Source organism: Grus americana (assembly GCF_028858705.1).
Source record: "Grus americana isolate bGruAme1 chromosome 37 unlocalized genomic scaffold, bGruAme1.mat SUPER_37_unloc_3, whole genome shotgun sequence".
NCBI classification, from domain to species: Eukaryota; Metazoa; Chordata; class Aves; order Gruiformes; family Gruidae; genus Grus; species Grus americana.
In genome coordinates this window covers 1,194-25,915 of record NW_026561325.1, presented here as the reverse complement: position 1 = coordinate 25,915, position 24,722 = coordinate 1,194, and the positions used below count along the sequence as shown (strand labels likewise).

The following is a 24,722-nucleotide window of genomic DNA, read 5'->3' as shown; positions in this document are numbered from 1 at the left end:
ATCCCTGCAGCAGCCCCGTGTGTCCCATCCCCCCCCCGATCCCATCTGCCCCCCACCCCCCCCCAGCGTTCCCCCCATCCCCTCCCCCCCCCGTGTCCCCCCCCCTCCCCGTGTGTGTCCCCCCCCCCGTGTCCCCCCCTCCCCCCCCCCCCACGCCCCTCCCCCCCCTCAGATGAAGAACTCCTCCTTGCGCTTGCCGGCCTCCCCCCCCAGAAAGGCCTCGCGCGCCTCCCCGTGCTCCTCCAGCCCGCTGGCCTCGTGCGTCAGGTACGACCCTGCGCCCCCCCCGCGTCAGCACCGCCGCGCCACGCCCACCGCCACGCCCACCGCCACGCCCCCAGCCCAAGCCACGCCCCCTCGCAAAACCCGCCTCTACCCCCGCCCCTTCCCCAAGCCCCGCTCCCTTTCCCCGAAGCTCCGCCCCTTCCCCCGAAGCCCCGCCCCTTTCCCTGAAGCCCCACCCCCTTTCCCCGAAGCCCCGCCCCTTCCCCAAGCCCCGCCCCTCCCCAAAGCCCCGCCCCCTCCGCGAAGCCCCGCCCCCTTTAAAAGCACCAGCGCCCTCCGGTGAGCAAAGCCCCGCCCCTCGAAACAAGCCCCGCCCCTCGAAACAAGCCCCGCCCCTTAAAGCAAACCCCGCCCCTTGGCCCAAACCCCGCCCCTTCACCCAGGCCCCGCCCCTTCACCCAAACCCCGCCCCCTCCAGCGCCTCCCCGCCCACCTCGAGGCCACACCCCTCCTCCCAAAGCCCCGCCCCAATTCCCCAACCCCGCCCCCTTGTGACCCCGCCCCCCTGGAGGCCCCGCCCCCCCGAGGCCCCGCCCACCCCCCGAGGCCCCGCCCACCTTTCTGGCGGATGGAGCACCAGACCATGGTGGCCAGGAGGCAGATGAGCAGGAAAACCAACAGCGCCAGGATCCCGCCCACGATGGCGTACGGCACCGACCGCTGCGCCGCCACCACCGCCCCGGGGTCTGCCGTGGGGGGGGGTCACTGTGGGGCACCCCATTGGGCGGCCGTGGGGCGCTGGGGGGCAGCTGGGGGGGGGTCGTGGGGCAGCTGTGGGGCACTGTGGGTGGTTATGGGGTAGCTGTGGGGCACTGGGGTGGTTATGGGGCAGCTGTGGGGTGCCGTGGGGCAGCCGTGGGGCACTGTGGGTGGTTATGGGGTAGCTGTGGGGCACTGGGGTGGTTATGGGGCAGCTGTGGGGTGCCGTGGGGCAGCTGTAGGGCACTGTGGGGCAGCTGGGGGGGGGACATGGGTTGCTGTGGGGCACTGTGGGTGGTTATGGGGCAGCCGTGGGTTGCTGTGGGGCAGCCGTGGGGCACTGTGGGTGATTATGGGGCAGCTGTGGGGTAGCTGGGGGGGGGGGGCGGGGGGCAGCTGTGGGGCACTGGGGGTGGTTATGGGGCAGCTGTGGGGCACTGGGGGGGTTCGTGGGGCAGCTGTGGGGCACTGGGGGTGGTTATGGGGCAGCCGTGGGTTGCTGTGGGGCAGCCATGGGGCACTGTGGGTGGTTATGGGGCAGCCGTGGGGCACTGTGGGTGATTATGGGGCAGCTGTGGGGTAGCTGGGGGGGGGGGGGCCGTGGGGCAGCTGTGGGGCACTGGGGGTGGTTATGGGGCAGCTGTAGGGCACTGTGGGGTAGCTGGGGGGGGGGAACATGGGTTGCTGTGGGGCACTGTGGGTGGTTATGGGGCAGCTGTGGGGCACTGGGGGGGGTCGTGGGGCAGCTGTGGGTTGCTGTGGGGCAGCCATGGGGCACTGTGGGTGGTTATGGGGTAGCTGTGGGGCACTGTGGGTGGTTATGGGGCAGCTGGGGGGGGGCCGTGGGTTGCCATGGGGCAGCCGTGGGGCACTGTGGGTGGTTATGGGGCAGGTGTGGGTGGTTGTGGGGTGGCTATGGGGTGGCTGTGGGTTGCTGTGGGGCAGCCATAGGGCACTGTGGGTGGTGAGGGGGCAGCTGTGGGGGGCCGTGGGGCAGCCGTGGGACACTGTGGGTGGTTATGGGGCAGCTGTGGGTTGTCATAGGGCAGCCGTGGGGCAGTGTGGGTGGTTATGGGGCAGCCATGGGTGGCTATGGGGCAGCTGTGGGGCACTCTGGGTGGCTATGGGGCAGCTGTAGGTCACTATAGGTGGCTATGGGGTGGCTGTGGGTCACTGAGGGTGTCTATGGGGTATCTGTGGGGTATCTATGGGATAGCCATGGGATATCTATGGGGTAGCCATGGGGATGTCTATGGGGCAGCTATGGGGTATCCATGGGATATCTATGGGGTGGCTATGGGGTATCCATGGGGGGTGTCTATGAGGTGCCCATGGGATATCTATGGGGCAGCCATGGGGTATCCATGGGGCGCCTATGGGGCAGCTATGGGGTAGCCATGGGATATCTATGGGGCAGCTATGGGGTATCCACGGGGCGCCTATGGGGCAGCTATGGGGTATCCATGGGATATCTATGGGATATCTATGGGGCACCCATGGGGTATCCGCGGGGCGCCTATGGGGCAGCTATGGGGTAGCCATGGGATATCTATGGGGCAGCCATGGGGTATCCACGGGGCGCCTATGGGGCAGCTATGGGGTATCCATGGGATATCTATGGGGCAGCTATGGGGCAGCCATGGGGTATCCGCGGGGCGCCTATGGGGCAGCTATGGGGTAGCCATGGGATATCTATGGGACAGCCATGGGGTATCCATGGGGCGCCTATGGGGCAGCTATGGGGTAGCCATGGGGTAGCCATGGGATATCTATGGGGCAGCCATGGGGTATCCATGGGGCACCTATGGGGCAGCTATGGGGTAGCCATGGGATATCTATGGGGCAGCTATGGGTTAGCCATGGGGTAACCATGGGGTATCCATGGGATATCTATGGGGCAGCCATGGGGTATCCACGGGGCAGCTATGGGGTATCCATGGGATATCTATGGGGCAGCCATGGGGTATCCACGGGGCGCCTATGGGGCAGCTATGGGGTAGCCATGGGATATCTATGGGGCAGCTATGGGGCAGCCATGGGGTATCCGCGGGGCGCCTATGGGGCAGCTATGGGGTAGCCATGGGGTAGCCATGGGATATCTATGGGACAGCCATGGGGTATCCACGGGGCGCCTATGGGGCAGCTATGGGGTAGCCATGGGGTAGCCATGGGATATCTATGGGGCAGCCATGGGGTATCCATGGGGCACCTATGGGGCAGCTATGGGGTAGCCATGGGATATCTATGGGGCAGCTATGGGTTAGCCATGGGGTAACCATGGGGTATCCATGGGATATCTATGGGGCAGCCATGGGGTATCCACGGGGCAGCTATGGGGCAGCCATGGGGTATCCATGGGATATCTATGGGGCAGCCATGGGGTATCCACGGGGCGCCTATGGGGCAGCTATGGGGTAGCCATGGGACATCTATGGGGCAGCCATGGGGTATCCACGGGGCAGCTATGGGGCAGCCATGGGATATCTATGGGGCAGCCATGGGGTATCCACGGGGCAGCTATGGGGCAGCTATGGGGTAGCCATGGGGTAGCCATGGGATATCTATGGGGCAGCTATGGGGCAGCCATGGGATGTCTATGGGGCAGCCATGGGGTATCCATGGGATATCTATGGGGCAGCCATGGGGTATCCACGGGGCGCCTATGGGGCAGCTATGGGGTAGCCATGGGATATCTATGGGGCAGCTATGGGGCAGCCATGGGGTATCCGCGGGGCGCCTATGGGGCAGCCGTGGCTCCACACCCCTCACCGTAGACGACGAGGACGTAGTGGTCGGCGGCGCGGCCGTGGGGGTTGCCGGCCTGGCAGCTGTAGGTGCCGTTGTCCTGGGGGCCAAGCGCCGGCAGCGTCAGCACCTCCCCCTCGGCCCGCGCCCGCGCCGGCAGCGACTCGTTCCCGCGGCTCCACGCGATCTCGGTGGGGCTGGGGGTGTGGAGGTGACACGGATGTCACACGCGTGTGCGCACCGCTCGCCGGGACGGGGGGGGGGGGGGGGTTGGGGGTTTTTTTTTGCCTCACTCACAGCGGGTTCCCGTTGACGGCGCAGGTCAGCACCAGCGTGTCGCCTTCCCGCAGGACGCTCTGCGAGGGGTGGATGCGCGCCGTGGGGGCGTCTGGGGGGGACACGGGGGGGGGTCGCTGTGCGGTGGCAGCGTGTGACCCCCCCAGGTGACACGTGCGACCCCCAAGTGACACATGCGACCCCCAAGTGACACGTGTGACCCCCCCGATGACACATGCGACCCCCAAGTGACACGTGTGATCCCCAAGTGACACGTGCGACCCCCAAGTGACACGTGTGATCCCCAAGTGACACGTGTGACCCCCCCCGATGACACATGCGACCCCCAAGTGACACGTGCGACCCCCAAGTGACACGTGTGATCCCCAAGTGACACGTGTGACCCCCCCAGGTGACACGTGTGACCCCCAAGTGACACATGCGACCCCCAAGTGACACGTGTGACCCCCCCGATGACACATGCGACCCCCAAGTGACACGTGTGATCCCCAAGTGACACGTGTGACCCCCCCCGATGACACATGCGACCCCCAAGTGACACGTGTGATCCCCAAGTGACACGTGTGACCCCCCCAGGTGACACGTGTGACCCCCAGGTGACACATGCGACCCCCAAGTGACACGTGTGATCCCCAAGTGACACGTGTGACCCCCAAGTAACACACGTGATCCCCACACTGACACATGCAACCCCCCAGGTGACACATGTGACCCCCAAGTGACACGTGTGACCCCCCCCAGATGACACGTGTGACCCCCAAGTGACACGTGTGACCCCCTCAAGTGACACGTGTGACCCCCAGGTGACATCTGCCACCCCCACCCCCCCGAGCGTGACCCCCCCCCATCCCAGCGTGTTCCCCCGTGTCCTGGCGTGTCCCCCCCTGCAGCGCTCCCAGCACCCCCAGTGCCCCCAGTGTTCCCAGTGCCCCCAGCGTTCCCAGTGCCCCCAGTGTCCCCAGTGTCCCCAGTGTCCCCAGCATTCCCAGTGTTCCCAGTCCCCCCAGTGTCCCCAGTGCCCCCAGCGTTTCCAGTGCCCCCAGCGCTCCCAGTACCCCCAGTGCCCCCAGCACCCCCAGCGCCCCCAGTGCCCCCAGTGTCCCCAGTATTCCCAGTGCCCCCAGCGTTCCCAGTCCCCCCAGTCCCCCCAGTGCCCCCAGTGCCCCCAGCACCCCCAGCGCTCCCAGTGCCCCCAGTGCCCCCAGCGTTCCCAGTGTTCCCAGTGCCCCCAGCATTCCCAGTGCCCCCAGTCCCCCCAGTGCCCCCAGCGTTCCCAGTGCCCCCAGTGCCCCCAGTGCCCCCAGCGTTCCCAGTGCCCCCAGCGTTCCCAGTGCCCCCAGTCCCCCCAGTGCCCCCAGCGTTCCCAGTGCCCCCAGTGTCCCCAGTGCCCCCAGCGTTCCCAGCATTCCCAGTGCCCCCCAGCACCCCCAGTGCCCCTAGCGTTCCCAGTGCCCCCAGCGTTCCCAGTCCCCCCAGTCCCCCCAGTGCCCCCAGCGTTCCCAGTGTTCCCAGCGTTCCCAGTGTTCCCAGTGCCCCCAGTCCCCCCAGTGCCCCCAGCGTTCCCAGTGTTCCCAGCGTTCCCAGTCCCCCCAGTGCCCCCAGTGTCCCCAGTGCCCCCAGCGTTCCCAGTGCCCCCAGTGTCCCCAGTGCCCCCAGCATTCCCAGTGTCCCCAGTGCCCCCAGCGTTCCCAGTGTTCCCAGTGTCCCCAGTGCCCCCAGTGCCCCCAGCGTTCCCAGTGCCCCCAGTCCCCCCAGTCCCCCCAGTGCCCCCAGCGTTCCCAGTGCCCCCAGTGCCCCCAGCGTTCCCAGCATTCCCAGTGTTCCCAGTGCCCCCAGTCCCCCCAGTGCCCCCAGTGCCCCCAGTGCCCCCAGTGCCACTCACACTGGACGTCCAGCATGTACTGGGTCTGGCGGCGCTGGCCGCGGCCCAGCGCGGGGTGGGTGGCCTCGCAGGTGACGATGGCGCCGTGGTCGCGCCGCTCCACGCGCAGGCGCAGGACGTTGCGCTGCACAAAAACCTTCCCCCGCTGCTCCCGGCTGCTGGAGCCTGGGGGGGCAAAAAGGGGGGGACGGGGGGGGGGACACACAGGGGATGGGGGGACAAAAAGGGGGGGACAAAAAGGGGGGGGATGGGGGGGACATGGGATGGGGGGACAAAAAGGGGGGGGCAGGGGGAGGGACAAAAATGGGGGGGTGGAGGGGGGGACACAGGGGATGGGGGGACAAAAAGGGGGGGACAAAAAGGGGGGGGATGGGGGGGACACGGGATGGGGGGACAAAAAGGGGGGGCAGGGGGAGGGACAGGGGGACACGGGGGGGACAAAAAGGGAGGGGACGGGGGATGGGGGACACACGGGGGACACGGGGGATGAGGGGACATGTGGGGGACGTGGGGGGACAGGGGGATGCAGGGGATGGGGGGACAAAAGGGGGGGACAGGGGGAGGGACAGGGGGGACACGGGGGGACAGAGGGGACAGGGAGGGGGATACAGGGGATGGGGGGGACACGGGGGGACACGGGGGGGACAAAAAGGGAGGGGACGGGGGATGGGGGACACATGGGGGGACACAGGGGATGGGGGGACACGGGGGGGACATGGGGGGGACATGGGGGGGACAGGGGGACGCAGGGGATGGGGGGACAAAAAGGGGGGGCAGGGGGAGGGACAGGGGGGACACGGGGGGACAGAGGGGGGACAGAGGGGACAGGGAGGGGGATACAGGGGATGGGGGGGACACGGGGGGACACGGGGGGACAAAAAGGGAGGGGACGGGGGATGGGGGACAAAAAGGGGGGGGGACAGGGGGAGATGGGGGGAGATGGGGAATGGGGGGACGGGGGGGACACCGGATGGGGGGGACACGGGGGGCGGGGACAGGGGATGGGGGGGACACGGGGACAGCAGGGTGGCATCAGGGACAATGGGGGGGGGGGGGGCACCACGCCCCACCGGGGTCCCCGTGTCACCAGCCCAGGCCGCGTGTCCCCCCCTTCCCCGTGTCCCCCAATGTCCCCAACACCCCCCCCCCGGGGTCTCCGTGTCCCCAAATGTCCCCCCCCCCCCGTCCCCCGTCCCCGGTGTCACCTGGCAGCTCGCGGCGGTCGCGGTACCAGCGCAGGGTGGCGGGGGGCCGGGCGCGGGGCACCAGGCAGCTCAGCTCCACCTCCCCCCCCTCCACCGCCGCCTCCACGGCCTCCACCACCGGGTTCTCGGGGGGCACTGGGGGGACACGGGGACACGGGGGGACACGGGGGGACACGGGGGGGGACACGGGGGGGGACACGGGGTGAGGGATGTTTCCACATCTCCTCTGTGTCGCCAAATGTCCCTGTGTGCCCCCCCCCCCCCGCCCCCCCCACTGTCCCCAAGCGCCCCTCGATGTCCCCCCCCGTGTCCCCCCCAGTGTCCCCGTGTCCCCCCCCACATCCCCCTGTCCCCCCGTGTTCCCCCCGTGTCACCTGTCCCCCCACATCCCCCATGTCCCGTCCCCCCATGTCCCCCCATGTCCCCCTGTGTCCCCCTCCATCCCCCCCATGTCCTCCCCTGTCCCCACGTCCCTGCGTCCCCCCGTGTCCCTGTGTCCCCCCATGTCCCCATGTCCCCCCGTCCCCCATCCCCCTCCATCCCCCCCACGTCCCTGTGTCCCCCGTCCCCCCTGTCCCCCCGTCCCCCTCCATCCCCCCCACGTCCCCACATCCCCATGTCCCCCCGTGTCCCCCCGTCCCCCCTGCGTCCCCTCCATGTCCTGTGTCCCCCCGTCCCCGTCCCCCTCCATCCCCCCCATGTCCCCATGTCCCTGTCCCCCCCATGTCCCCCGTGTCCCCCCGTCCCCCTGTGTCCCCCTGTGTCCCCCCACGTCCCCGTGTCCCCATGTCCCCATGTCCCCCCATGTCCCCCCATGTCCCCCCATGTCCCCACGTGTCCCTGTGTCCCCATGTCCCCCCCACATCCCTGTCCTCCTGCATCCCCCCATGTCCCCGTGTCCCCCCATGTCCCTGTGTCCCCTCACGTCCCCGTCCCCCTGCATCCCCCCACGCCCCCCCATGTCCCCCCCGTGTCCCCCGTCCCCCCTGCGTCCCCTCCATGTCCCCATGTCCCCCCATGTCCCCGTCCCCCTGCATCCCCCCACGTCCCTGTGTCCCCACACCCCCCCGTGTCCCCCCGTGTCCCCATGTCCCCCCACGTCCCCCCATGTCCCCCCCATGTCCCCGTGTCCCCATGTCCCCCCACGTCCCTGTCCCCCTGCATCCCCCCATGTCCCCCCATGCCCCGCCATGTCCCCACGTCCCCCCGTGTCCCCATGTCCCCCCATGCCCCGCCATGTCCCCACGTCCCCCCGTGTCCCCATGTCCCCCCATGTCCCCACATCCCCACACGTCCCCCCGTGTCCCTGTGTCCCCCCACATCCCCGTCCCCCTCCATCCCCCCCACGTCCCCCCACGTCCCCGTGTCCCCACGTCCCCCCACGCCCCCCCACGTCCCCGTCCCCCTGCATCCCCCCACACCCCCCCATGTCCCCGTGTCCCCACGTCCCCCCACGTCCCCGTGTCCCCCCACGTCCCCGTCCCCCTGCATCCCCCCATGTCCCCCCCACGTCCCCGTGTCCCCATGCCCCCCCGTGTCCCCCCGTGTCCCCGTGTCCCCCCACGTCCCCGTGTCCCCATGTCCCCCCACGTCCCCCCATGTCCCCGTCCCCCTGCATCCCCCCGTGTCCCCCCACGTCCCCGTGTCCCCATGTCCCCCCCACGTCCCCGTCCCCCTGCATCCCCCCCACGTCCCCCCATGTCCCCGTGTCCCCCCACGTCCCCCCATGTCCCCCCCACGTCCCCGTGTCCCCACGCCCCCCCGTGTCCCCCCGTGTCCCCGTGTCCCCCCACGTCCCTGTGTCCCCATGTCCCCCCATGCCCCCCCATGTCCCCGTGTCCCCCCACGTCCCCGTCCCCCTGCATCCCCCCATGCCCCCCCGTGTCCCCCCGTGTCCCCCGTGTCCCCGTACCCAGCACGGTGAGGGTGGCGATCTGGTGGTGGGTGTCGTCGGCGTAGAGCTGGCAGAAGTACCCGCCCTCGTCCTCCAGCCGGGCCCCGGCCAGGCGCAGCCGCACGCGTCGACGGCTGAACTCGGCCAGCTGGAACCGCTCGTCCTTCAGCGCTGGGACACGGGGACACCGTCACCCACGGGAGCACCCACAGCACCCACAGGGGCACCCACAGCACCCACAGCACCCATGGGGTCACAGGGGCACCCACAGCCACCCCATGGTGTCCCAAGATGGAACCGCTCGTCCTTCAGCGCTGGGACACGGGGACACCGTCACCCATGGGAGCACCCACAGGGCACCCACAGCACCCACAGGGGCACCCACAGCACCCACAGCACCCATGGGGTCACAGGGGCACCCACAGCACCCACAGCCACCCCATGGTGTCCCAAGATGGAACCGCTCGTCCTTCAGCGCTGGGACACGGGGACACCGTCACCCACGGGAGCACCCACAGGGCACCCACAGCACCCACAGGGGCACCCACAGGAGCACCCATGGGGTCACAGGGGCACCCACAACACCCACAGCACCCACAGCCACCCCATGCTGTCCCAAGATGGAACCGCTCGTCCTTCAGCGCTGGGACACAGGGACACCGTCACCCATGGGAGCACCCACGGGGCACCCACAGCACCCACGGGGCACCCACAGCACCCACAGCACCCATGGGAGCACCCACGGGGGCACCCACAGCACCCACGGGGCACCCACAGCACCCACAGCACCCACAGGGCACCCACGGGGGCACCCACGGGGGCACCCACAGCCACCCCATGCTGTCCCAAGATGGAACCGCTCGTCCTTCAGCGCTGGGACACGGGGACACCGTCACCCATGGGAGCACCCACGGGGCACCCACAGCACCCACAGCACCCACAGCACCCATGGGAGCACCCACAGGGGCACCCATGGGGTCACAGGGGCACCCACAGCCACCCCATGGTGTCCCAAGATGGAACCGCTCGTCCTTCAGCGCTGGGACACGGGGACACCGTCACCCATGGGAGCACCCACGGGGCACCCACAGCACCCATGGGAGCACCCACAGGGACACCCATGGGGTCACAGGGGCACCCACAGCACCCACAGCCACCCCATGCTGTCCCAAGATGGAACCGCTCGTCCTTCAGCGCTGGGACACGGGGACACCGTCACCCACGGGGCACCCACGGGGCACCCACAGCACCCACAGGGGCACCCACAGGAGCACCCATGGGGTCACAGGGGCACCCACAGCACCCACAGCCACCCACAGGGGCACCCATGGGGTCACAGGGGCACCCACAGCACCCACAGCCACCCCATGGTGTCCCAAGATGGAACCGCTCGTCCTTCAGCGCTGGGACACGGGGACACCGTCACCCACGGGAGCACCCACAGCACCCACAGCACCCACAGGGGCACCCACAGGAGCACCCATGGGGTCACAGGGGCACCCACAGCACCCACAGCACCCACAGGGCACCCACAGCACCCACAGCACCCATGGGAGCACCCACGGGGGCACCCACAGCACCCACAGCCACCCCATGCTGTCCCAAGATGGAACCGCTCGTCCTTCAGCGCTGGGACACGGGGACACCGTCACCCATGGGAGCACCCACAGGGCACCCACAGCACCCACAGGGCACCCACAGGAGCACCCATGGGGTCACAGGGGCACCCACAGCACTCACAGCACCCATGGGAGCACCCACAGCACCCACAGCACCCACGGGAGCACCCACAGGGCACCCACAGCACCCACAGGGCACCCACGGGGGGCACCCACGGGGGCACCCCCAGCACCCACAGCACCCACAGCCACCCACAGGGGCACCCATGGGGTCACAGGGGCACCCACAGCACCCATGGGGTCACCTGGCCACCCACAGACACCCACGGGGACACCAGGGGCACCCACGGGGTCCCACAGCCAGAACCGTTCGTTCTCCAGCGCTGGAGTCACCCAGTGTCACCCGTGTCACTCCCAGCCACCACGGGGCCACCAGGGCCACTCAGTGGTCACCTCAAGGTCCCCATGGCCACCCCAAGGCCACCGTGGCCACCACGGGGCCACCACAGGGTTCCTCATGGCCACCCTAAGGTCCCCATGGCCACCAGAGGGTCACCCCAAGGTCGCCATGGCCACCTTAAGGTCCCCATGGCCACCACAGGACCCACAAGGCCACCCCAAGGTCCCCACGGCCACCCTGAGGTCCCCATGGCCACCAGAGGGTCACCCCAAGGTCCCCACGGCCACCCCAAGGTCCCCATGGCCACCAGAGGGTCACCCCAAGGTCCCCACGGCCACCTTAAGGTCCCCATGGCCACCACAGGACCCACAAGGCCACCCCAAGGTCCCCACAGCCACCCTGAGGTCCCTATGGCCACCAGAGGGTCATCCCAAGGTCCCCACGGCCACCTTAAGGTCCCCATGGCCACCCTGAGGTCCCCATGGCCACCACAGGACCCACAAGGCCACCCCAAGGTCTCCACGGCCACCCTGGAGTCCTACGGCCACCCTACAGCCACGTGGGAGCCCCGTGGCCACCTCAAGGTCCCCACGGCCACCACGAGGCCACCACAGGGCCACCCCAAGGCCACCATGGCAACCCAGAGATACCACAAGCTCCCCAGGGCCACCCCAAGGCCACTGTGGCCACCACTCGACCTCATGGCCACCACAGGGACACCCCAAGACCCCCATGGCCACCCCAGGGCCACCATGGCCACCACAGGACCCTCATGGCCACCCTGTGGACCCCAAGGGCACCCCAGGGCCACCCCAAGGTCCCCATGGCCACCTCAAGGCCACCCTGGAACCCCATGGCCACCACAGGGCCACCATGGCCACCCCAGGAACCTTGTGGCCACCCCAAGGTCCCCATGGCCACCACAGGGCCACCATAGGACCCTCATGGCCACCCTGAGGTCCCTATGGCCACCAGAAGGCCACCCCAAGGTCCCCATGGCCACCACAGGGCCACCATAGGACCCTCATGGCCACCCTGAGGTCCCTATGGCCACCGCAGGGCCACTCCAAGACCCCCATGGCCACCTTAAGGTCCCCATGGCCACCACAGGGCCCACGAGGCCACCTCAAGGTCTCCACGGCCACCCTGAGGTCCCCATGGCCACCACAGGACCCACAAGGCCACCCCAACGTCTCCATGGCCACCAGAGGGTCACCCCAAGGTCCCCACGGCCACCTTAAGGTCCCCATGGCCACCACAGGACCCACAAAGCCACCCCAAGGTCCTCATGGCCACCCTGAGGTCCCCATGGCCACCAGAGGGTCACCCCAAGGTCCCCACGGCCACCCTGAGGTCCCCATGGCCACCACAGGACCCACGAGGCCACCTCAAGGTCTCCACGGCCACCTTAAGGTCCCCATGGCCACCCCAAGGTCCCCATGGCCACCAGAGGGTCACCCCAAGGTCCCCACAGCCACCTTAAGGTCCCCATGGCCACCCCAAGGTCCCCATGGCCACCACAGGACCCACAAGGCCACCCCAAGGTCCTCATGGCCACCCTAAGGTCTCCATGGCCACCAGAGGGTCACCCCAAGGTCCCCACGGCCACCCTGAGGTCCCCATGGCCACCAGAGGGTCACCCCAAGGTCCCCATGGCCACCACAGGACCCACAAGGCCACCCCAAGGTCCTCATGGCCACCCTAAGGTCTCTATGGCCACCAGAGGGTCACCCCAAGGTCCCCACGGCCACCTTAAGGTCCCCATGGCCACCCTGAGGTCCCCACGGCCACCAGAGGGTCACCCCAAGGTCCCCACGGCCACCCTGAGGTCCCCACGGCCACCAGAGGGTCACCCCAAGGTCCCCACGGCCACCCTGAGGTCCCCACGGCCACCCCAGGACCTCATGGCCACCCCAAAACATCCTCAGAGTCCCTCCGTGTCCCCGTGGTGTCCCCCGTGTCCCCGTGGTGTCCCCCGTGTCCCCGTGGTGTCCCCGTGCCCTCACCGCGGGTGCCGTTGAAGAAGAGCGTCTGCCGGGCGGGGTTCTGGATGACGACGATGGACCCGTCGTACTGGTGGAGGTGACACGTGATCTCGGCCGTGCCACCCTCCAGCACCGTCACGTTCTCCGTCTGCACCTCCTGCGCCCGCCCTGGGGACAGCGGGGACAGCGTCACTGGGGACAGTGTCACTGGGGGGCTGGGGACACTGGGGACAGCGTCACTGGGGACAGCGTCACTGGGGGGCTGGGGACACTGGGGACACCGACACTGGGGACACCCACACCGGGGGGCTGGGGACACTGGGGACACCGTTACTGGGGACACTGACACTGGGGACACCGACACTGGGGGGCTGGGGACACTGGGGACACCGTTACTGGGGACACCGTGACTGGGGGGCTGGGGACACTGGGGACACCGTTACTGGGGACACTGACACTGGGGACACCGTGACTGGGGGGCTGGGGACACTGGGGACACCGACACTGGGGACACCGTCACTGGGGGGCTGGAGACACTGGGGACACCGTGACTGGGGACACCGTGACTGGGGACACTGACACTGGGGACACCGTCACTGGGGGGCTGGGGACACTGGGGACACCGTTACTGGGGACACCATCACTGGGGACACCGTCACTGGGGGGGCTGGGGACACTGGGGACACCAACACTGGGGACACCGACACTGGGGGGCTGGAGACACTGGGGACACCGTTACTGGGGACACTGACACTGGGGACACCGTTATTGGGGACAGTGACACTGGGGACACTGTTATGGGTGACACTGATGCTGGGGACTGGGGACATCAGGGACACCGTGACTGGAGGTGCTGGGCACACCGACACTGGGGACACCGTGACTGGGGACACTGGGGACACTGACACTGGGGACACCATGACTGGGGGGCTGGGGACACCCACACCAGGGAGCTGGGGACACCGTTATTGGGGACACCGTTATTGGGGACACCATCACTGGAGACACCCACACTGGGGTGCTGGGGACACTGGGGACACTGTTACAGGTGACACTGGGGACACCCACACCGGGGTTCTGGGGACATCAGGGACACCGTTACGGGTGACACTGACGCTGGGGACACCCACGCCAGGGTGCTGGGGACATCGGGGACACCATTATGGGTGACACTGACGCTGGGGACACCCACACCAGGGGGCTGGGGACATCAAGGACACCGTTACGGGTGACACTGACACTGGGGACACCCACGCCGGGGTGCTGGGGACACTGGGGACACCGTTATGGGTGACAGTGGGGACACTGACACTGGGGACACCAACACCGGGATGCTGGGGACACAGGGGACACCGTTACAGGTGACAGTGGGGACACTGACACTGGGGACACCAACACCGGGGGGCTGGGGACACTGGGGACACCGTTACGGGTGACACTGACGCTGGGGTGCTGGGGACATCAAGGACACTGTTACTGGGGACACTGATGCTGGGGACACCAACACTGGGGTGCTGGGGACATCGGGGACACCGTTACAGGTGACAGTGGGGACCCTGACACTGGGGACACCAACACCGGGGGGCTGGGGACATCAAGGACACCGTTACGGGTGACACTGACACTGGGGACACCCACGCCGGGGTGCTGGGGACACAGGGGACACCGTTATGGGTGACAGTGGGGACACTGACACTGGGGACACCCACACCGGGGGGCTGGGGACACTGGGGACACCGTTACGGGTGACACTGACGCTGGGGTGCTGGGGACATCAAGGACACCGTTACGGGTGACACTGACACTGGGGACACCCACACCGGGGTGCTGGGGACACTGGGGACACCGTTACGGGTGACACTGACGCTGGGGACACCCACACCGGGGTGCTGGGGACACTGGGGACACCGTTACGGGTGACACTGACGCTGGGGTGCTGGGGACATCAAGGACACCGTTACGGGTGACACTGACACTGGGGACACCCACACCGGGGTGCTGGGGACACAGGGGACACCGTTACAGGTGACACTGACGCTGGGGACACACACACCGGGGTGCTGGGGACACTGGGGACACCGTTACGGGTGACACTGACGCTGGGGTGCTGGGGACATCAAGGACACCGTTACGGGTGACACTGACACTGGGGACACCCACACCGGGGTGCTGGGGACATCGGGGACACCGTTACGGGTGACACTGACGCTGGGGACACCCACGCCGGGGTGCTGGGGACACTGGGGACACCGTTACGGGTGACACTGATGTTGGGGACACCATGACTGGGGTGCTGGGGACACAGGGGACACGGCACCAACAATGCCACCAGGGACACTGTGACACCCACGGCAGCGGCGACGAGGACACCGGGGACGCCCTCGCTGGGGACCCCGACACCAGTGACACGCGTGGGACACCGGTGGTGGCAGCTCGGGGTCACCCGCCCGGGGTGACAGCAGGTGACGCCGCGGATGCCATCCCTGAGGACAGTGACGGTGTCACAGCCTCGGACACCCCCGCCGGGTCCCCCCACCTCGTTACCGTCCCCTCGTTAGGGACCACGGCGTCACCTCCGGTTGCCGTGACACCGCGGGGCCACCACGGCGGGGGAGGGGGGGGGTGACACCACGTAGCGATGGGGGGGTGGGGGGGTGACATCACATTTTCGCTGTGTCAGCACAATCCCCCCCCCCCTTACACTCGCTCCAGGGTCGCCACGGCGACCGCGGCGTCACCGTCACTGCCAAGGTCGTCACCGCGCCAAGGTCAAGCCCGTCCCTGGGGGGGGGGGGGGGTTCCCGGGGAACCCCGGGGGTCTGGGGGGGGCACCCAGGGGTCTGGGGGGGGGGGGGGGGAACTCAGGGGTGCAGGGGGGGCACCCAGGGGTGCGGGGGGGGGCGTCTGGGGGGGCACCCAGGGGTTCAGGGGGGCACCCAGGGGTCTGGGGGGGGACACCCAGGGGTTCGGGGGGGGCACCCAGGGGTTCGGGGGGGGCACCCAGGGGTTCAGGGGGGCACCCAGGAGTTCAGGGGGGGCACCCAGGGGTTCGGGGGGGGGCACTCAGGGGTGGGGGGGGACACCCAGGGGTTCAGGGGGGGCACCCAGGGGTTCGGGGGGGGGCACTCAGGGGTGGGGGGGGACACCCAGGGGTTCGGGGGGGGCACCCAGGGGTTCGGGGGGGGCACTCAGGGGTGGGGGGGGACACCCAGGGGTGCGGGTGCTGCCCCCGGAGGTGACAACGGGACAAGGGCCACTTTGTTCCCTCTGTGTCCCCCACCCCCCCCTTCCCGCACACTCGGACTCCTGGGTGCCCCCGAGTGGGTGCTGGGCGGGGGCGGGGAGGCACCGGGAGGTCTGGGTGCCCCCCCCCAGGCCGAGGGAGGGGGGGGACACGGGGACAGGGACGGGGTGACAATGGCCCTTTTCTGTGCCACCCGCGCGGGGACAGGCCGGCGCCGCCTGGCACCTCGGCGACGACCCAGGGGGGGTCCCGTGGCACCCAATAACCCCCACCCCCCTCCTTCCCCGTGGGGGGACACCCGGGCGTCCGGGGAGGGGACGAGGGACGGAGCGATGTCACCCCCACTCCGGGGAGGTCCCCAGGGTGTGTGTGTGGGTGTGACAACGGCACGAGGGTGTCGGTGTCACCGTCGCACGGGGACGTGGGGGTGCCCGGACACCCACCGGCCACGGCACGGGTGTCGCGAGGGTACGGGTGACACCGGGTGTCACAGTGACACGAGGGTGAGGGACAACCGTGGGCGAGGGTGCAGGTGTCACCCGGCCGCCACGAGGGCGAGGGGACGCCGTCGCACGAGGGTGAGGGGACGCCGTCGCACGAGGGGTACGGTTGTCACCTGTCCACGGGGGGTGTGGGGACAGCCGGTGGGTGTCACCGGCCCACGGGGGTGTGAGGACACCCGAGTGGGGTGGGGGACACACGCACACGCACGCTGACACGGGGGTGAGGGTGTCACCAGCGTGTGAGGACACGGGGACACCTGAGGGGGCAGGGTCACCCCCCCCGGTGGGTTTGGGGACACTTGGCGGGGGGGGGGGGGGGGGGATGACAAGGCCACCCCAGGGCGCGGGGTCCCCCCCACTTCCCGCGTGGGGCCACGGGGAGGGATGGGGACACGGGTGGGGGGGACGGGAAAGGAGCCCCCCCGTGTCCCCGGGCCGCGGGGGGGGGGGGGAACAGGGGACAAAGCCCCCCCGAGGGGACAGATGGGGATGGGGGGGGCCACACAGCGGAACCCCCAAACCGGGGGGAGGGGGGGGGGGTCGGACCTTGGGGACAGGGAGGGGACAGACGCGGGGTCCCCGTGTCCTCGGGGGGAGCGCGGTGGCGGGAGGGGGGGGGGGGGGCTGCGGCAGAGGCTGGCGGCGGGTTTGGGGGGGGGGGTGGGGGGTGGGGAGGGGGAATGCGGCCCTCGAATGGTGGGGGAGGGGTTGGGGTCACCCCGGGGTGGGGCCAAGGGGGGGCCGGGGATGATTTTGGGGGGGGGGGGGGTGGTGTTAATTGAAATGGAGGTGGGGATGATTTGGGGGGGTAGGGGGGAGAATTTGGGGGGAGGAGGGGGGGGTCCTTACCCTGTCCGGCGGCCCAGAGCAGGAGGAGGCCCGGCAGCAGCGCGGGGCGCAGGGGGGGGCGCGGGGGGGGCTGCATGGCGGCTGCCGCGTCCCTCTGCCGCTCCCCACCTGCCGGGCCCGAGGATAATGTATGCTAATGAGATGCGAGAGGCTGGGCCAATGGGGGAGGAGGAGGAGGAGGAGGAGGGGGAGGAGCCCTGGGGATGAAGGAGAAGGGGGGGGGGGTTGGTGTTTACAGGGCCATGGAGGGGGGGGAAGGGGCACCCCCACACACCCCGATGTCACCCACGAGCCGGGTGGGATCAGGGACCCCGGGGGGGGGGAATTGGGGCACCCCGGGGGGGGATGGGGGCACCCCAGGGTGGGATTGGGGCACCCCGGGGGGAAATGGGGCACCCCGGGGGGGGTTAGGGCACCCCAAGGGGGAATTGGGGCACCCCGGGGGGAAATGGGGCACCCCAAGGGGGAATTGGGGCACCCCGGGGGGGAAATGGGGGCACCCCAGGGTGAGATTGGGGCACCCCGGGGGGGGGTTAGGGCACCCTGGGGGGAAATGGAGCACCCCGGGGGGGGATGGGGGCACCCCAAGGGGAAATGGGGCACCCCAGGGCAATATTGGGGCACCCCAGGGTGGGATTGGGGCACCCCAAGGGGGAATGGAGGTAACTCAGGGTGGGATTGGGGCACCCCAGGGTGATATTGGGGCACCCCAGGGTGGGATCAGGGCACCCCAAAGGAGAATTGGGGCACCCCAAGCCAGGATCAGGGCACCCCAAATTGAGACCAGGCACCGCAAGTCAGAATTGGGGGACCCCAGGGTGACATTGGGGCACCCGAAATGAAGACCAGGCACCCCAAGGCAGGATTGGGGCACCCTAGGGTGGGATCAGGGACCCCAAGCTGAGATGGGGGCACCCCAAATCAAAATCAGGCACCCCAAGGCAGGATTGGGGCACCCCAGGGTGACATCGGGGTACCCCAGTTGGGATCAGGGACCCCAGAGGAGAAGTGGGGCACCCCAGGGTGGGAATGGGGCACCCCAAGCCAGGATCAGGGCACCCCAAATTGAGGCCGGACACCTCGAGTCAGAATTGGGGGACCCCAAGCTGAGATGGGGGCACCCCAAATCAAAATCAGACACCCCAAGGCAGGATTGGGGCACCCCGGGGGGGGAAACTGGGACACCCCAAAGGGGAACTGGAGCACCCCAAATCAAGACCAGGCACCCTAAGGTAGGACCAGGGCACCCCAGGGTGGGATCGCGGACCCCAAAACCAGAATTTGGGGACCCCGGGGTGACATCAGGGTGCCCTAGGGAGGAATTGGAGCACCCCAAATCAAGACCAGGCACCCCAAGATGGGATTGGAGCACCCCGAGGCAGGACCAGGACACCCCAGGGAGACATCAGGATGCCCCAGGGGGGAATTGGGGACCCCAGGGTGATATCGGGGTACCCCCCCACCCCGGCCGCTGTCCCCCCCACCCCGTCTCCCAGCCCAACGCCCGGCGGCGTGGCCGGCTCCGGCGAGGAGGGGGCAGTTTCTATGGCAGCCCTCGCCCCCCCCGGCAGCGCCGAACAAAGCCGCGACTCAGCGCCGGCCGCGCGCCGAACAGGGCGGCCATTCTGCGCCGCCGGGCGCCAAGGGGGGGGGGGGGGGTGTCCCGGGGTGCGTGGGGGGGACGGGGGGGACGGACGACGCCAACGGACACACGATGCCCCGACATCGGGCTTTTTTGGGGCCGTTTGTTCCCGTTTTCGGCCTCCCGCGGTCGGACCCCCGCAAAGCCGCTCGGGACGCGGGGCACGTTTTGGGCTGAGCGGTTCCAAAACCCACCTTTTTTGGCTCAAAAAAAGCGAGCCCTGGTGTGGCGGAGCAGCGACGCCGGGTGAAACGGGGCCAAACCGGGGCTAAACGGGGTCAAAACAGGGCTAAACGGGACCAAAACAGGCTAAACGGGCCGAAAGAAGGCCAAACCGGGCATAGAAGAGGCAAAACAGGGTCAAATTGGGGCGACACTGGGCCAAAATGGGGCCAAACTAGGCATAAATGAGGCAAAACAGGGTCAGAATGGGGCTAAACTGGGCATAAATGAGGTGAAACAGGGGCAAAATGGGGCAAAATGAGGCATAAATGAGGCAAAACAGGGTCAAAATGGGGCTAAACTGGGCATAAATGAGGTGAAACAGGGGCAAAATGGGGCAAAATTGGGCCAAACGAGGCATAAATGAGGCAAAACAGGGTCAAAATGGGGCTAAACTGGGCATAAATGAGGAGAAACAGGGGCAAAATGGGGCAAAACTGGGCCAAAACAGGTCTAAATGGGACCAAATGGTGCCAAACTAGGCATAAATGAGGAGAAACAGGGGCAAAATGGGGCTAAACCAGGTTGAAACAGGGCCAAACCGGGCATAAATGAGGCAAACCAGGGTCAAAATGGGGCTAAACTGGGGGGTGTGGGCAACGATGGGGAATCAGGGGAAGAACCGGCTGGGTGTGGGGACAAGACCACCCCCAATTTCTGCATCTTTAGCCCCAAATTCCCTGGGGTGTGTGTGGTTGAAGTCCCGCAAAGGCCTTTAGCGGGGTGGGGGGTAAGGGAAACCCCCCCTAATTAGCAGGAGGGTGGTAATTAGGAGGGGAGCTGTACCCTCACAGCCGCACCTCTGCCTGAGGACACGGTAGGGAGCGGGAGAACCGGTCTTGCTGTAGCCGGGAGCCCGGGCGGTGGAGGCGACGCCTTTTGTGGAGGCGATCGAAGGGATGACAGGGAGGAAACTGAGGGGAAACGGGGCGTGTGGGATGGGGGTGACCCAGCTGAAGGACGCGGGGGGGGGGGTGTGTGCTCCAGGGGCTCCAGAGCAGGGCGGACATCCATCACCCACCACAGCCCTGAGGGAAAAGCCGCCCGGGAGGAGCTCAAACACCCGGCAGGGAAAAGCCGACTGTGGAAAGACAAACCCCAGGCCGTTTGTGGGGGGGGGGGGGGGGGGGGGGGGTTCGAAGGAGGCGGCAGCGCCCGGGAACTCACCGCTCACGGCAGAAGCCGGAGCCGCCGCCGCCACCGCCTGAGGGACGCGGGGAAATGGCGGCGACTGCGGAAACACCCGCAGCGCTTTTCCCGCCCTTCCCTCGGCCACGCCCCCCACGCGGGCGGATCGACCAATCAGCGGCCGCCGTTTCTTTCTTCCCCCTCCCTCCTGCCGCGCATGCGCGGTGTGGCCGGCGCGTGCGGCGTTCGCCTCTCTGAGGTAAAACGGAGCCGAGGTAAAAAAACTTGGAATTTCCTGACGGAAAAATTGAGGTTAAAAAAAAGGGGGTTTAACCCTTTTCCTCACGCAGACGTCGATGGCAGCGGTAGCCGCCTCCGGAAGGACGTAGAGGCCGGAGGGAGTGAGGAATAAGCTGTGGAGAAGCGGTTTCCAACAGTCCCGGTGAGAATTGCCCGTTTTGGGTGTTTTAAACCCCCAAATTCCACCTTTCCCCCCCCCCTTCTCACAAAAATACCCACTTTCCCCCTTCCCCAGAGGCACCTGTTGTTTTTTGCACCCAAACCACAGCACACATCTGATGAAGCAGCTGCTTTTCCCTCCCTTCACACCCTTGGTTCCTTATAAAATTTGTACCAAATCTCCTCTTTTTGATCTAACCCGCCCCCCGCCTTGGAGCTAAAAATGTCCATTTTTCGACAAAAGTCACAAAAGTTTTTTGGACAAAGACACCCAAAGTGGGGGGTTTTAAGGGTTTTTTTCCTCCCCCATTTGGGCTGGGGGTTCCCTCACGATACACAATTTTGGGAAAAAAATCCTGACTTTTGGCTAAAATCCCCTCCCCCCCTTTTTTTTTATAGGTGAGTATTTGGGGCTGCCCTCGATTTTTGTCCCTCCCATAATATTTTGGGGCAATTTCTCGCCCTTTTGGGATCCCTCTTACTAGTTCCCCACTATTTTGGGGCACTTTTTCCCCACCCCCTTCCGATATTTTGGGGCAATTTCTCACCATTTTGGGACCCCCCCCAACTACTTTCAGGCCATTTCCCTCAGTTTTGGGATCCCTCCCATATATTTTGGGGTGATTCCTCCAACTTTTGGGGTCTTTTCCCCCAATTTTGGGATCCCCCCCCTAACATTTTCAGGTTGTTTCCCTCACTTTTGGGATCCCCCCCCTACTATTTTGGGGCCTTTCCCCCCAACTTTGGTGATATTTCCCCCCATTTTGGGATCCCTCCATAGTATTTTGAGGCCATTTCCCTTAACCTTGGGATCCCTCCTAATATTTTGGGGCTGTTTCCCCCAATTTTGGGATGCCCCCTAATATTTTCAGGCCATTTCCCTCATTTTTGGGGCCATTTCCCCCAATTTTGGGATGCCCCCTAATATTTTCAGGCCATTTCCCTCATTTTTGGGGCCATTTCCCCCAATTTTGGGATGCCCCCTAATATTTTCAGGCCATTTCCCTCATTTTTGGGGCCATTTCCCCCAATTTTGGGATGCCCCCTAATATTTTCGGGCCATTTCCCTCCCTTATTTTGGGGCATTTGCCCTCCATTTTGGGATTCCCCCCAATTTCGGAGCATTTCCCCCCAACACCACACCAGCACCTCAGGAAACTCCAATTTTATTTCCTCTCCTCAATGTTTCTTGCTGGCGGCAGCGACCTGGGGGGGGGGGGGGGGGGGGGGGGGGGGGGGGAGAAAACGGCCGTTCAGTCACCAAAACGCACCAAAAAAGCCTTAAATTGCCCCGAACCGCCAAAAAATGATAGAAATCTTTAAATGACCCCCAAAATTGGATAAAATCGCTGGAAACAGCCCCAAACGCACCTGCCCGGCGATGCGATCCAGGTCCCGCTGCCCCTGCGGAGTCAGTTTGCGCCCGCTGGAAGGGAACGGGGTGGAAAAGGGGAATTTGAATAAAACGAGGAATTCTGGGTTCCCCTTTTTGAGGGAAGGGGGAAACGGGAATTTTAGGGGGGAAGGGAGGGAAAAAAATGGGAATTTCAAGGGAAAGGGAAAGAAAAAAATGGGAATTTCAAGGGAAAGGTAAAGAAAAAAATGGGAATTTCAAGGGGAAAGGGTGGGATCCTGTTTCAAAAAACAAAAAGAAATTTTAGGGGAAAGGGGGAAAAAATTGGGAATTTTAAGGAAAAAAAGGAAAAACGGGCCTGGAAAGGGGGGGGGAAGGGAATTTTAAAAAAAGGGGAGATTCCCATTTTCCCTTTTTTGATCACGTTTTCCCCTTTTAAGAAAAGGAGGAAGGAAAATGAGAATTTTAGGGGTAAAGAAGAGGAAAACCATGGGAATTTTAAGGGAAACTGGGGCAAAAAGAGGGGAATTTAAGGAAAAGGGGAGGAAAAGGCCTGGAAAGGGGGAAAAAATGGTAATTTTAGGGGAAACGGGAGGGGGAAAAAATGGGAAACAGGAATTATAATGCTGGGGGAAAGGGGAATTTTAAGGGGAAGGGAGGAAAAAATGGGAAAATTAGGGGAAAAGGAGGGGGAAATGGGAACTTAAAAAAAAGAGGAAATTCCCATTTTTGATCCTGTTTTTGTCCTTTTCCTACAGGGGAATTTTATGGGGAAAGGAAAGGGAAAAACGGGAATTTTAAGGAAACGGGGGAAATGCGAAATTTAGGGGAAAGGGTAGAAAAGCAGGAACTTTCCCTTAGAGGGGGGGAAGTGGGTGCGGAAGGTTGGGGGGAAACAAGAATTTTATGGAAACGTGGGGGGAACTTTAAGGAAATGGCGGGGGGGGGACCAGGAAATTTAAAGGGGGAAGATGGGAAGTGTAAGGAAATGAGAGGGGGGGGGGACAGGACCGGGAAGTAGGACCCGGAAGAGGGCGGGAAGTGGGACTCGAGAAGGGGAAGTGGCACCCGGAAATGAGGCGGAAGTAGGGCGGAAGTTTCCTACAAACCCATCCTGATCTTTCTCCACCATCTTGAGCCCCTCCAGCGCCTGCAGGACGCGCCGGGCGACGCTGCCGGACCCGCGGCTGAAATGGCTGGGCCGGACCCCCCGACGCTGCCGCCCCCCGTACACCTTGGCCATGGAACCCACGCCGGCGCCGCCCCGCAGGTAGAGATGCCGGGCGGTGGAAGCTGCGGGGAAGGGGGGGACACGGGACCGGTGAGCACCGGGACAAGCCCGAACCCCGTTATCCGCTTCCCCCGCCCCCTCCCCCGGTAATCCCGGCCGCTCACCCGCCCGCGTGTAGAACCAATTCTCATCGTACGGCGCCAGCTCCTTGTGTTTGGCCAATTTTACCGTGTCCGCCCACTCGGGAACCTTCAGCTTCCCCGATCTGCCGCGCGTGGAGGCGTGGGTGGGGGGAGGAAGAAGAAAAAACCCACCGGTAATACGGTAAAAACCCCCCTCACCGGTACCGGGACCCACCCCCGGGACTGAGCCCCCCGTTTCCCATCCCCGGGGACCCCCCCCGTCATCCCCAGGGACCCCCCTTGTGTGCCCCGGGGACCCCTTTCCCTGCCCCGGTTCCCCCGGTTCCCCCTCCCCGCCCCGCGCGGTTCCCTCACTTCTTGAGGAAAGCGGCCAGAGCCCTGACGAACTCCTGCTGGTTCACGTCCTTCACCGTCACCCCGGGCATCTACCGGGACAAATCGATCGGTCAAACCCCATCGCCGCGATCGTTTTCGCGGTGTTTTTCCTCCTCCCCCCCCCCCCCAGCCCCGGAGCGGCGGCACCGACCTCGCTGCTGCCTCCTCGCGCGTCCGGACCGGAAGAGGCGGAGCGTGGGATCGCCAGGGGGGAAAAAAAAGCGCAGGGTCGGTGATCTCGCGAGAAGACTTCGGCCAATCGGCGGGAGAGAGGTTACGTGCCGGCCAATGGGCTGGCGGAAGGGGCGGGGGGGAAAGCGGTTCTTGGTACCGCCCCTTAGTTGCGGGGCATGATGGGAGTTTGCGGCTCACTGCACACGCGCAACCCCCCCCCCTTTGAGCACAATGGTACGTCCCGGCCGTGCCTGCTTGCCCCGCCCATTCACACCGTTCCCGGCGATGATTGGCTGCCGGGCGTGGGTGAGGCACCGCCCCCCCCTCCCGAAAAGGGCGGGAAGCGCCCGGCCGTTCCCCATTGGGCCCCCTCCCTCACTCGCTGGA

General features: G+C 66.4%; 2 protein-coding genes across 2 annotated transcripts; both read right to left on the bottom strand.

Annotated features, from left to right (window-relative positions):
* Positions 1-150: 150 nt before the first annotated feature.
* CADM4 (cell adhesion molecule 4) lies at positions 151-17,743 on the bottom strand. Its single transcript, XM_054811524.1, has 9 exons — positions 17,608-17,743; positions 13,033-13,179; positions 9,026-9,178; positions 7,114-7,248; positions 5,909-6,073; positions 4,027-4,117; positions 3,754-3,926; positions 843-971; positions 151-275 (listed from the first exon to the last, which is right to left on the bottom strand). Exons 1-9 carry the CDS (start codon positions 17,681-17,683, stop codon positions 169-171), a joined length of 1,176 nt encoding a protein of 391 aa, XP_054667499.1. The 5' UTR covers positions 17,684-17,743; the 3' UTR covers positions 151-168.
* Positions 17,744-22,208: 4,465 nt separating this feature from the next.
* RPS19 (ribosomal protein S19) lies at positions 22,209-24,384 on the bottom strand. Its single transcript, XM_054811529.1, has 6 exons — positions 24,313-24,384; positions 24,141-24,211; positions 23,808-23,908; positions 23,522-23,705; positions 22,430-22,484; positions 22,209-22,264 (listed from the first exon to the last, which is right to left on the bottom strand). The coding sequence occupies exons 2-6, from the start codon at positions 24,209-24,211 to the stop codon at positions 22,238-22,240; spliced, it is 438 nt and encodes a 145-aa protein (XP_054667504.1). The 5' UTR covers positions 24,313-24,384; the 3' UTR covers positions 22,209-22,237.
* Between the last annotated feature and the right edge of the window lie 338 nt (positions 24,385-24,722).

What these genes read in the sequence shown, in the direction of transcription:
- CADM4 (XM_054811524.1), bottom strand. Translation starts at nt 17,683, where the DNA reads ATGCAGCCCCCCCCGCGCCCCCCCCTGCGCCCCGCGCTGCTGCCGGGC. An exon ending in CGACCGCCGCGAGCTGCCAG is followed by an intron (nt 6,074 to 7,113) that starts GTGACACCGGGG and finishes TTGCCCCCCCAG; the next exon opens with GCTCCAGCAGCCGGGAGCAG. An exon ending in GCCGTCAACGGGAACCCGCT is followed by an intron (nt 3,927 to 4,026) that starts GTGAGTGAGGCA and finishes CCACACCCCCAG; the next exon opens with CCCCACCGAGATCGCGTGGA.
- RPS19 (XM_054811529.1), bottom strand. Translation starts at nt 24,211, where the DNA reads ATGCCCGGGGTGACGGTGAAGGACGTGAACCAGCAGGAGTTCGTCAGG. An exon ending in CTGGCCGCTTTCCTCAAGAA is followed by an intron (nt 23,909 to 24,140) that starts GTGAGGGAACCG and finishes CACGCGCGGCAG; the next exon opens with ATCGGGGAAGCTGAAGGTTC. An exon ending in TTGGTTCTACACGCGGGCGG is followed by an intron (nt 23,706 to 23,807) that starts GTGAGCGGCCGG and finishes CCTTCCCCGCAG; the next exon opens with CTTCCACCGCCCGGCATCTC.